The 12,216-nt window shown below is 49.1% G+C and overlaps 2 protein-coding genes across 5 annotated transcripts in view; one reads left to right on the top strand and one right to left on the bottom strand.

Annotated features, from left to right (window-relative positions):
* Foxm1 (forkhead box M1) overlaps positions 1 to 2,680 on the bottom strand; it is a 10,251-nt gene extending 7,571 nt beyond the window's left edge. For both annotated transcript variants that reach the window (XM_029535336.1, XM_021190163.1), the window contains exons 1-2: positions 2,139 to 2,680; positions 1,074 to 1,225 (exon numbers count right to left, since the gene is read on the bottom strand). In XM_029535336.1, the coding sequence (XP_029391196.1) occupies positions 1,074 to 1,225; positions 2,139 to 2,640 (654 nt within the window). In that variant the 5' untranslated portion in view covers positions 2,641 to 2,680. The remainder of the gene's footprint in view (positions 1 to 1,073; positions 1,226 to 2,138) is intronic.
* Positions 2,681 to 5,659: 2,979 nt separating this feature from the next.
* Rhno1 (RAD9-HUS1-RAD1 interacting nuclear orphan 1) lies at positions 5,660 to 11,289 on the top strand. Of its 3 annotated transcripts, XM_029535334.1 has the most exons (4): positions 5,826 to 6,158; positions 6,369 to 6,515; positions 9,295 to 9,543; positions 10,473 to 11,289. In XM_029535334.1, the coding sequence occupies exons 3-4, from the start codon at positions 9,379 to 9,381 to the stop codon at positions 10,992 to 10,994; spliced, it is 687 nt and encodes a 228-aa protein (XP_029391194.1). In that variant the 5' UTR covers positions 5,826 to 6,158; positions 6,369 to 6,515; positions 9,295 to 9,378; the 3' UTR covers positions 10,995 to 11,289. The 3 variants fall into 3 exon arrangements, with proteins under 3 accessions (XP_021045828.1, XP_029391194.1, XP_029391195.1); XM_021190169.2 differs by lacking the exons at positions 5,826 to 6,158; positions 6,369 to 6,515 and adding an exon at positions 5,660 to 5,690; XM_029535335.1 differs by lacking the exon at positions 6,369 to 6,515.
* The last annotated feature ends 927 nt before the right edge of the window (positions 11,290 to 12,216 follow it).

Genomic DNA, 12,216 nt, shown 5'->3' with positions numbered 1-12,216 from the left:
AAAAAAAAAAAAAAAAAAAAAAAAAAAAAAAAATGCTTACAAAAGACATACTTGGATGAGCCTTAGACAAAGATCTGATCACTCAGTTTAAAAATTTGAGATATAATTTTACAAGTCCAGATATATGTTTAAGTATATAGTTTAATACAAATAAAACTCCTATAGAATTTACTTTGCTATTAATATAACAGTATATCTCCTAATAAAACTGTTGTGTTAATGTTGCTACATTCAATTTGTACTGTTGGGATGCCACTTTAAAAGTCCAAGTGGCGTCTTGAATTACGACCCTTCACCATTTCCTGAATATTTACTAAGGGCCACTAAACCCAGTGCTAGAGAAATACAAAGTGAGGATTATGCCTTTAATGAGCAATGATGGGGACAGTGAGAGGTCCCAGACAGTAAAGTCACTCAAAAGCCAGAGAGGGGGCTGTGGTGGCACATATAATCCTGGTTACTCGGGTAGAGGCAGGAGGGCCCAAGCAAGGTCAGTTTTAGCCAGACCCTGCTTCAAAGTAAAAATAAAAAGGGCTGAAAATGTAGCTTAGTAGAATCCCATCTCTCTCTGTCTCTCTCTTTAAACAGTATTTCTCTGTGTAGCTCTGGCTGTCACGGAGCCCACTCTGCAGACCAGGCCTGCCCTGCCTCCCTTAAAGGCGTGCATCACCACCGCCGCCCTAGTGGCACATAGTCTTATGTAGTATTCGGCCTTGGGTTCACTCTCCAATACCTCCAAAAGAACAATATTTAAAAGAAACATTTTGGCCAGGCAGTGGTGGCATACACCTTTAATCCCAGCACTCGGGAGGCAGAGGCAGGTGGATTTCTAAGTTTGAGGCCAGCCTGGTCTACCAAGTGAGTTCCAGGACAGCCAGGGCTACACAGAGAAACCCCGTCTTGAAAAACCAAACAAAGAAACAAATAAACAAAGAAAAAAAAATTACATAGAAGAGCCTTAAGCTGTGCTAACAGAACGTGGATGTTGCCCCAGTAGCTCCTTGCTCCATTTCCCTTCTTAGAAACTCCCTATTTTAGTTCCGACTTCCCGAATGAGTGACAGAACAACTCACCTTAACCCGATTCTGCTCCAGGTGACAATTCTCCTTCTCTTCCGGTTCCTGCTTAATGCTGCAGGGGCCTAGCCCATCAGAACTCATCTTTCCAAGCCACTGGATATTGGTTAAGCTGCTGTCCAGTGTGCAGCCTGCCGCCTCACCACCAGCTAGAGGGAAAACAACCCAAGACTCCATTAGCAGCCTCTTCAGATGCCCGGCAGCTCTACCAAAATCAATGGCTGGGGATAACCCCTCTAAGACCTGTACTCTAAGGGGCAGGGAACGCATGATAAATCATTGTGGCTCTAAGTTATTCTGCTCCACTATGGACTTCAGGAGACATTCATAATAAATTGCCTTTCAATGAGCCAGAAGGGACCTTAGGCATCCATAAAGGCAAATTTTGGATAGCCACACAAAAAAGTCACTTTTCTTCCTTGGGCTTTAGTTTATTACTTGAAAATGGAAATTCACTTCTTTATAGGTATGAATAAGAATGGCTTCCATAGGCACATATATTTGAATGCTTAGTCACAAGTGAGTGGTGATATTTAAAATGATGAGAAGTATTAGGGTGTGTGGCATTGTTAGAGAAAGTGTGCCAGTGGGGGTGGGGGCTTTAGGGTTTCAAAAGCCCATGCCAGGCCCAGGGTCTCTCTGCCTCTCCTGGCCCAGCTCAGGATGTAACTCTCAGCTACTGCTCAGCTCCAGTGACTGCTTGCTGCCATGCTTCCCACCATGTTGATAATGGACTAAACCCCTGGAAGTGTAAGCAAAAGATGCCTTCTTTTGTAAGAGTTGCCTTGGTCATGGTGTGTCTTTAGAGTAACATAACAGTCACTAAGACACATGTCAACACAAAGGATGAACCAATCACCCACCATCCAACCAATCCTTTTCCAACATAAAGAGAGCATAGTAGCATTAAGGGGCTTCAATGCTCAAAGAATAAAAAAACAAAAGCCTTCACCTTGGTTCCTCCTAGAACCTGTCTACCAGACATCAGCATGACTGACTGAAGACCTTTCCAGTGAGGAGAAAGGCCAACCTCCACACCCATCTGCCTGGCAGAGCACATACCATAGCTCTCCTGTCTTTGCCTTGGAAGGGCTCCAGGAGGCTTGGGGACAGGCACACCCTTAGCTGCTGGCTTTGGTCCCAACGTCTCCGTGATCAGCTCTGTTCTCTTGGAATCACTGCTGGTTTGGGCTTGAGGCTGAGGCTGGGGAGGGTGAGAGGAGGGCCCCCCAGAGCTGATGAGGATGAACTTGTTGGGTCCACTGCTGCCGCTCTCTTTCCCTTTGGCGGTTAGCGCTGTGATGATGCTCTGGATATCAGCGTTGCTGGGGATAGCCACCACTTGTGTGTTGGGCGTGGTGGGGTGGTTGATAATCTTGATTCCAGCTGGAAATTTGCAAGCGCTGGACCCTGCCACCTCTTGGGAGGCCTGTGCTGGAGTAGGCTCCTGCTGGGCAGGGGACCTCTTTGCTTCTTCCTCTGATGTTTCACTCGGGGCATTTTGGACAGGCAGGGACAGCCTCCGTCTTTTGAGAATCAGTGGCCGGCGGGGGCTGGTTCTCATCGTGAAGCTGTGCTTTTGCTCTCCATCGAGAATCACAAGCTTTGACCCTGCAGAGGGCAAGGAGAAGCTGCCTGTCAGATCCGCTAGGCTGAGACAAACTGCATGAATGGCCAAAAGCAGAAGCTCAGAGGCCCAGGGGAATGCTGCCCGGACCTTGGCCAAACCCTCAGACAATAAAGGCAGAAACTAGGTTTGATGCACACTTGTATTCGCAGCACCTACTAGGTTCAAGGTCACCCCTAGCCAGAGAGTGACTGCAAGGTCAGCATGGACCACATGAGACCCTATCTCAAAACAGATGAAAGAAAAAAAGAAAGAAAGAAAGAAAGAAAGAAAGAAAGAAAGAAAGAAAGAAAGAAAGCCCTATTACTGACCAAGGAAAGCTACAAATTGCAGCAAACACTTCAAGATGGGAACCTGGGACTGGACTGGAGTCATTGGTCCCCTGGAAGCTTAAGAACGTTTGGGCAGGTTGAGGATGTAGCCTAGTGATAGAGTGCTTGCATAGCAAGGCCCTAGGTTCAGTTCCCTGTACTACGAAAGGGCAAACAAACAAGACAAAGTTTTTTTTTTTTTTTTTTTTTTGGGGGGGGGGGTGTGTGGCTGGCAAGATGGCTCAGAGACTGAAACCATCAGCTGCTAAGCCCAGGACCACAGTGGTGGGAAGAATCAGCTCCCGACCCGTGCCCTCCATCTTCCACATACATGCTGTGTTACGTGGACCAATCCTACCCCCAATAAAAATGTAAAAACATCTTTTTAAATGTTTGGCCAAAGGATTACGTGAACCATCTACAAGAATGTGGAAATGCCTGCCATTGTCTATTAGAAGGTAGGTCACTTGCAATGACTGGGGAGATGGGTCAGGTGGACAGGTGGCAGTCAGGAGTCCTGACAATAGATTCTGTAGTCCTTTCTGTGATAATGCCGTGGCCAGTTTACACCTTTGCAGGTCACAGGTTCAGTGCATACAGAGGTAGAGGCAGGAGGTCCTATGCCACAACACTGGGGAGATCAACCTCTACTCTGCAAGATCCCAGACAAAAGGGGGGAACTTCCCTACTTATGGCTCACGGCAATGCGGTGCAGACTGTGCGGTCTCATTTATCCCACACTTTTCAGTACTGTGACTGAACTCAGGGCTACACACATAGTCAGCAAGGACTCCACTCTACTCCTGAGCTATACCCTAGTGACCTTTTCCGTCAGTCTCAAATCACGCAGGGGACCTTAAACTTCTGACTCTCCTGCCCCCACCTGCTAGAATCACGGGTGCAGCTACAAGGCCAGGTTTATGTGGTGGTAGGGATTGAACCTGGGGCCCTGTGAATGCTTGGTAAGTGTTCTACAATCAAAAACCCCAATCCCCTTGAATTAAAAAAAAATTATTTTTCAAGAGCTTCCATTAACCACTGAGCCATCTCTCCAGCACCAGTACATTAATTTTTTTTGTTTTTAAAGTGTGTTTTCCTTCTTTCAAAATCTGCAAAGCAGCCAGGCAGTCGTGGCGCACGCCTTTAATCCCAGCACTCGGGAGGCAGAGGCAGGTGGATTTCTGAGTTCGAGGCCAGCCTGGTCTACAGAATGAGTTCCAGGACAGCCAGGGCTACACAGAGAAACCCTGTCTGGAAAAACCAAAAACAACAACAACAAAAAATCTGCAAAGCATTTCCACAGTGACATTTTGGTACCTGAAAGTAACTATATTTTAGGTTTTTTGTTTGTTTGTTTTTGAGACAGGGTTTCTCTGTGTAGCCCTGGCTTCCTGGAACTCAGAAATCCACCTGCCTCTGCCTCCCAAATGCTGGGATTAAAGGCGTGCTCCACCACTGCCCGGCAATATTTTAGTCTTGTAAGTATAATACTCTATATACCTTGATCTTCTGCTTCAAAAGTAAGATTGTAATACTGATCTCCAAACTAAGATGTGCCATCATTAATATGCTTAAGGTGGCTTTTATATTTGAGACAGAGTCTCCTGTAGCCCAGGCTGGCTTTGAATTGCTGAGCCTCTGGCCTCTAATTTTCTAGGTACTGAGATTACAGGCATTCACCACCACTATGCCTGGCTATGCTAAAGTGGCTTTGAAAGGCTAAGGAAGGAAGTCTTTAGAAAAAGCATTCCTATGGATTTTTTGTATAGGTATATAGAATAATTTATCATTAAGTTAAATCCTGTCACTTTTACAATCCCGTGAGAAACAGAGAAAGCAGCTGTCTCTTTAGGACACCTGCCAAAAAGGGATTACACTCTTTTGACGTTTGCCAGCTGCTTAAGAGTTCTCAGGTCCCTTCCACCCTGCAGCTCTCTTCATACTCCCCGTTCTCTCGACCTTCAAATCTCAGTTTTCGTTTTGCTTCACATTGCACCCCACCCCAATCAGATGTTAGACACCCCACCACCACCACCACCACCATAGGGCAGCTCTCTTTGACCAGCCTTACCCTAACACTCCCATTATCTTCTAGCGGAAGGCGACTTGCAGAGCCACCCCAACGACCCCATTCTCCACACTCCACAGGGAACCTTGCAACCAACCCTCAGCTAGGATCCCGCCCTGCAGCGGTGGAGGCGGAGGCAGGGTTGACTGCAAGTGCAGACTCCCAGCGCAGGCCCGTTCCCAGGGTCCCGGGGTGCTCGGAGAACGCGGCGGCAAGGCGGAGGCCGGCGGCTTAGACCTTCCCGGCGGTGCCCAACACCCCCTCGCGCCCCACAGCCCCGGCAGTGCCGACTCCGAGCCCTCCCTGGACCCGGCCGCACCCCACTCACCTCACAGGCCGCGCCTGCTCCACGCGGGGCCGAGCCGGACCCGGGCGGCGGGTCCCGGCGGGACGGCCGGGATGGGAGGCCGGGGCGGGGTGACGGGGGAGCCCGGGCCGGGGGTGGGTCCCGCAGCGCCGCTTTCAGTTGTTCCGCTGTTTGAAATTGGCGCCGGCGGAGCGTTGCGGTCACGTGACGGAGCGTCGCCAATCGGCACCGGCTTGTCTCCGGGTTCCGGCCCCGAACGCTCGGCGTCCTGAGGAGCGGCGGCCGCGGTCCGTGAGGGCGGGTAAGGCGGCCCCGGCGGGGCTCGAGGGGCGGCGGGAGGGACGCGGGGACGCGCGGACGGCGGTCAGCAGCCTGCTCCGCCCCGTCCCGCTCCGGACTGCCCTGCCTCGGTGGTCGACTTCCTTCCGGGACAGCGTACGCCACTCCCCCGGGCTGGCTGGCTACCCGCTCGGCCACCCCCGGGTCCCCCGCCCAGCTCAGCCCACGCGGCTGAGTGGGGTCCGGCTTGGGCGTCTGCCCCCAGACTTGCGGTTACGTGGCTCCGCCCCGCCCCGGTCTGGGGCCGCCTCCTCCCGGGCCCCAGCCCCGAGGTGTCCCGACGATCATTTTATTCCCTCGACGGACTTTACGAAAAGAGCGGAGGATACAGCGGCAGACCCGGGCGTCCTTCCCCCGGGCTCAGCGTCTGATGGCGAGGGAGCACAGAATGAGATGAACAGACGGTAGAATTCTAGCTACAGAGGAACAGGTTAGAGGCCGGTGGGTTTTGTCTGACACAAGGTCTCCCCATGTGTAGAATTCTGGATCCTCGTGTTTCCGCCTTCGGAGTAGCCGGGGTCACTGGTTCGCCCTCCCGCAGCCTCCTGCGATAACTTTGAGTGTTTATTTTAATGAGAAAATCTTGACTTAGGACAGTAAAACCGTTCTTCTTTCCTTTTTTTTTTTTTTTTTCTAAAAGGAGCTGAGAACGCGGTGTAAGATCAGTTACCCATTACACAAAAGGGAGGGAAACCTTGAAGTAGATAGAGAAGGGAGAGCTACTTTGACCGGAGGAGGCCTGATGAGTACAAAGACTGAAGGTCATAGGCATTTGAACTAAGACGCGGTGAGTGTGGTATGCTATGAGACAGGACGCAGGGTCTTCGCCTTTCTGAATTTTGTTCTTATCTAATAATTAAAGGAACACAGTCAGAAGTTGTAAGCAGCTAGGTATGTGGCACGCACCAATAATCCTGGTGTGAAACAAAAGGGCCTCACATTTGTCTATTCTGGGCTACATAATAAGACTGTGTTTGAAGAGTGAGCAGAGTGTGGTGGCTCACGCCTTTAATCCCAGCACCCAGGAGGCAGAGGCAGGCCGATCTCTGTGAATTCCAGGCCAGCCAGGTCTACATAGCGAGACCCAGGCTAGCCAAGGCTACATAACGGGACTCTTATCTCAAAAATTAATAAAAAATAGGCAAAGGTTGAGCAGAAATGAGCCAAAACCTGACTTAGATTTTGTTTGGGTAAGAGATTATATAGCTAAAACTGAGACGGGATGTGGCCCTATTTCATGGGCTGTGGATTGATTGACTAAAAGCAAACTGAGCCGGAGAATTCACCTGCTTCCTGCCTGCTAAGGTGATGTGCCCAGCTGCCTTCAAGTTCCCGTTGCTGCGACTCCTCAACACTGTGCCCTGGAACTGTAGGGGGAGAGCAGGCCCTTCTTTCCTTAGCTTGCCTTCCCAGTGGGATGAGCCTGTGATCCCATCACTTGGGAGGTGGAGACTACATAGTGCATTTGAAGCCAGGGGAGGCTATGCGAGACCCTGTCTCTCAAAAGCCATAACAATGGGGCCTGGTCTATAGCCAAGAGGTACAGTTACTGCCTAACGTGCTGAGGCCTGAGGTTCAATCTGAAAGCCAAAAAGAATAGATTCAAAATCATGCAAGGGTAGGGAAATTGATAGATCCCTAGAGTCAGGATTGAACTAGCTGGATGCTAAGTACATGGGACTCATTCCGTAACTCAGTTGACATCTCCTTATATGCTAGAGAATCTGTGGGCTGTTCTTTTTGTTGTTGTTGTTGTTGTTGTTGTTTGTCTTTTAACAAAACCGAGATGTGATCACAAGGTTCTATTTGAAAACCTCTAATGATTACTCAACCCAATCCCACATTCATGTGGCCTCACCTGGTTTTCAGACCCAATGTTGACACCATGTCTAATACTATTTTTTGTCATTCATCCTTTAAAATGTTTTTAAAAATAGCATCTCACTTTGTATCCCCTTACTGTCGTGGAACTCACTGTATAGACCTGGTTGATCTCTGACTCCGAGATCTGCCTGCCTCCTGAATGCTGGGATTTAAGGTGGATGTTACCACCCCAGCCTCTTTTCCATTTTTATTTTGTTAGCTAGATAGTCACTGCCTCACAGATAGTGACATCGTGTGTGAGGACACATGCCACACCTGCGGATGTCAAAGGACGTCTTTTGGGAATTGGTTTCGGCCTTCCACGTTTTTGTGAGTTCTGGAGATCAAACTCAAGCCCTTGGGTTTGTTTTTTGGTTTTTCGAGACAGGGTTTCTCTGTGTAGCCCTGGCTGTCCTGGAACTCACTCTGTAGACCAGGCTGGCCTTGAACTCAGAAATCCGCCTGCGTGCGCCACCACGCCCGGCAAGCCCGGTTTTTTGAGGCACGTTCCTTACTGCTGAGCTACCTTTCCTGCTGTGTGTACAGTGAGCTCGTAATTCTCTGAGTTCACAAGACAGCTTTTTCGTCTCTCTCTAGCCACAGGCAACCTTGAGCTCCGGATCCTCCTGCCTCCTCTCCTACAAGCTGAGGTCATGGGCATGCCCCACCACATCCATCTTGGTTTGGCTTTTGTGTGTAGAGGTTTTTTGTGTGTAGCCTAATCATTATTTGAACTCCTGATCTCTGGCCTCAGTTGGGCTAGTTAGCATGTGCCCCGTGCCCAGCTGTGGCCATCTTTGCATGCGGTGCCCCTTGGCCTCCAGTGACCTCCCGTGCTCAGCTGTGGCCATCTTTGCATGCGGTGCCCCTTGGCCTCCAGTGACCTCCCGTGCTCAGCTGTGGCCATCTTTGCATGTGGTGCCCCTCAGGCTCCAGTGACCTTCCATGCTCAGCTGTGGCCATCTTTGCATGTGGTGCCCCTAGGCCTCCAGTGACCTTCCTGCTTTCTACTTCTCCCGGCTCTCCTACATGTCCTCCTACCCAGAAAGCCTTCTCTGACGAGAACTGAAGTGAACTGTACTATACTGAGCTATGATTGTTTCGTTCTGGTCAGCTCTCTTCTCCTTCCTTTCCTTCTTCCTTTCCACTGTCCCCTCTTTTGCAGTTCTGGGGACTGAAACCAAAGGCTTTGTGAATGTTAGGCAAGTGCTGTACCACCGTGCCTCAAAAACAGGGACCTCTGTATAAATACAGAAACTTAGTACTCAGTACTGTGACTAAGTACTTGCCCATCTTTAATTCCTGGCACTTAGTATGGCACAATAACATGAGTTCCACAGGTGCTCATTGAATGAGGTTCCTTGAATATATGGATAAGATAATGTTTCTCATGGTGGTATAGGAAGCTGTTTTCAGCCGGGCAGTGGTGGCACATACCAGTACTTGGGAGTCAGAGGCAGGCAGATTTCTGAGTTCGAGGCCAGCCTGGTCTATAGAGTGAGTTTCAGCACAGCCAGAGCTACACAGAGAAACCCTGTCTTGAAAAATTTAAAAAAAAAAAAAAAAAAGGAAGCTGTTTTCTTTACAACCTGAGTCTGATTGATAGTTTCTGGTAGACTGGTTAGCCTGATGTCATGAAGAATTGGGGAAAGGGTGTCACCCACATGATTTCCCCCCGCCCCGTTTTTGTTTCTTCTTTCCAGGTATGGTTTGCAACTGGACCCTGATCCAGACCAGGAAGGCAACCTGCACCATGTGGTTACTAACTGCTCTTCATTTACCTATTGATGCCTCCCAAAAAGAGACGCAGACAGTCCCAGAAAGCCCAGCTGCTATTCCACCAACAGCCACTGGAGGGCCCCAAACACCATTATGAATCTCACCAGCAGCCCATTACCCACACTGTTCAGGTGCCCAGCAAGCCCATTGATCAGAGCACAGTCACTTCCTGGGTAGGTCCTGGCAATTCTTTGACCTTTACTATGTTAGGGTTTTCAGAATACTGACTCTTAATCCTTTTGGAGCAGGGTCAGGGAAATAGTTACTTTTCCTGGCTATGGTATTGTCTGATATATCCTCTTTTCTTCATTCACATGCATTATATGGTATTGGAGTCTCCTCTGCCGGGTTCTCCCGAAAAGTTCTGATCGAACACTTTACTACCCAGTAGCTGGGTGAAGAAGCTAGAAAGGTGAAAAAAATGAAAGATGATTTCCTGGATTTTATATGAAAAATACTAGGTATTCTACGAGTTGACTGAACCTTAGTGGAGAAAACTCCTTCCAAAAATGTCATGCTAATCCATGCAAATCTAGCATTGGGAGGCTGAGGCAGAATGATCTCAAGGTGAAAGCCAGCCTGGACTTTATGGTGAGACTATCTTAACAAAAGAAACCCATAAGCATTGATTGAATAAACACGTGTATTAGATCCCACACCTCAACAGTCACTTCCGTGGGCCTGCCATTCATTATTTGCAGAAGACCTTCTTGCCAGGCCCTCAACCAGGCATTGGACAGTCAGTCTGTCCCTGCCCTCCTGAGGACTGCTCTGAGAATGCTGAGCCTGGGTTCTGCCCCCAAGGATCCTTCCAACCCTGCTCTCAGGAAGTTTAAGGACAGGGAGTTAATCAGGCACTAGCAGTGTAGTGTGCGGTGAGAGATGTCTTGTCTTCCTCAGGAGCACCCCGAAGGGCAGAGTGATTGGATAGCTGGCCCAGGTCTCTTGCCTTCTTCTTGTACCACATAGCTGGATAGGTGTTTGTCCTGTATTGTAGTGAATCCTCAGGATTCTGGACAAAAATAAAGGATCGTACGCACCCATTTACTATAGTTCCTTTGCAGTTGGCTCACCACCACCACCATCTTTTTTTTATGCACAGGTATCACCTGAGTTCGATACAGCAGCAGAAAGCCGGTTTCTGATACACCGGAAGCATCACCGAGACCAGGCAAGACGCCCCACTCGGAGATCTACGTGCAAGTTTCCATGTCTAACCTTTGAGAGTCCACAGTCTTCCAGTTCAGAGACCTTGTTGCTATCCAAGGGAGTACAGCCCCAGGACTCAGGAAAGGACCCACCCAGAAGACCTTTAGTGCCATTGTTCAGTCCCCAGAGCTGTGGAGAACTGTCGGTGCACGTACCTCAAAGTCTACCTCATGTGTTCACACCCCCTGACATCCAGACCCCGGGGTCTTCCCCAGACCAGAAGGAAAACAGCCTTCCAAGCTGCTTCCTTGGCCCCAGGACTCCCAGCAGCCCAGAGCCGGGGCCTGTTCTGGTCAAGGACACCCCTGAGGAGAAGTACGGGATTAAGGTCACGTGGAGACGCAGAAGGCACCTGTTTGCCTACCTTAAAGAGAGGGGGAAGCTGGATAGAAGCCAGTTCCTTGTGAAGATCTGACTGGACTGTGCAGACTTCAGTTCATCCTAGAGCTGCTGTGGGGAGGTTTCTCAAGTCTTTTCTGGTTCGAAAGGATGAAATGGGATGAACAGCAGTAGGAAGACGACTGAACCAGAGTTGGAGTTCAGTTTCTAGAGCTCCGCCTCACATCAGGAACAGTTGAATTTAGTGTCATGACCTGTTGGTATTTTTCTCACATTAACTGTTTAAACCTCTCAAGTATCTTGTACTGTTTACAATGTTTGTAAATAAATGGCTGCCCCGAGTTTTTAGAGAACCCTACCTTTGTCAGTAACACAGCCTCATGCCCATCTATAAAAGGCCTATGCTCATTAGTCTTCTGCCTCGCTAATTCATCCCACGTTTTTGGTGCCGATTGTGAGGCTCAGTGACAGCTTTGCTGATGGAGAAAAATCAAGAGTGAGCTCTGGTTTTTAATGGTCGACAGCTGCATTTTCAGCCTTGGCTCTTCTGCTCAAAGGGCCACAAGCCGGGCCTGCGTTGGTGGTGAGAGAGACAGGGGACGGATGAGTACTTTAGGTTTTAGGTTTGTGTTTTGAGATTGTGTTTACAGTGGAAAAAATATGGTACTATCACATGTGGTGGAGAAATGGATTCCTATAAGTAACTTATCCTGTGTGTACATAAAGTGGAAGCTCACATTCTAGTGTGAGTAGTGTGGACGTGCCTGTGTCAGTGGTCCTCTTACTTATTCAAATAGCATCTCTTTCAACCCTACTCATTTAGCATCTAGCCCCTTCTAGGCCAAACAGAGCTTATGAGTAAAGATTTGTAGTGGGCGCCTGAGCACACACACAAAAGGAGCAATCCAGAGTCCCACGGGGAGAGGGGCTGAGTGCAGTGCTCTCCTAGCTTATGTGCAGGTACCGTATTCCCTAGTTTTCAAGAATTTATTTCTGGGACCAGGACCTGGAGAGGTGGCTCAGCAGTTATGAGCCCTGGATGCCCAGAAGGCACAAGTTCTATTCCCAGCACCCACATGGTGACTCACAACCATCTATAACTCCAGTTCCGGGGTATCCTGACAGCCTTGGGCACCAGGGATGCATATGATATGCAGACACACATAGGTGAAACATACACAAACATATAATAGCCTAGGGCATGATGGCACATGCCTTTAATTCTAGCACTGGGGTGACAGAGGCAGTAGGATCTCAGAATTCCAGACCAACCGAGGACGGTATAGTGAAATCCTGTC

Source organism: Mus pahari, chromosome 2 (assembly GCF_900095145.1).
Source record: "Mus pahari chromosome 2, PAHARI_EIJ_v1.1, whole genome shotgun sequence".
Lineage (NCBI taxonomy): Eukaryota > Metazoa > Chordata > Mammalia > Rodentia > Muridae > Mus > Mus pahari.
Note: the sequence above shows the minus strand (reverse complement) of the source record. Positions and strands in the feature narration are given on the sequence as shown.

Coding starts and splice junctions, on each gene's coding strand:
- Rhno1 (XM_021190169.2), top strand. CDS start 9,379: ATGCCTCCCAAAAAGAGACGCAGACAGTCCCAGAAAGCCCAGCTGCTA. Junction 9,544..10,472: donor AGAGCACAGTCACTTCCTGG/GTAGGTCCTGGC, acceptor TTTTATGCACAG/GTATCACCTGAGTTCGATAC.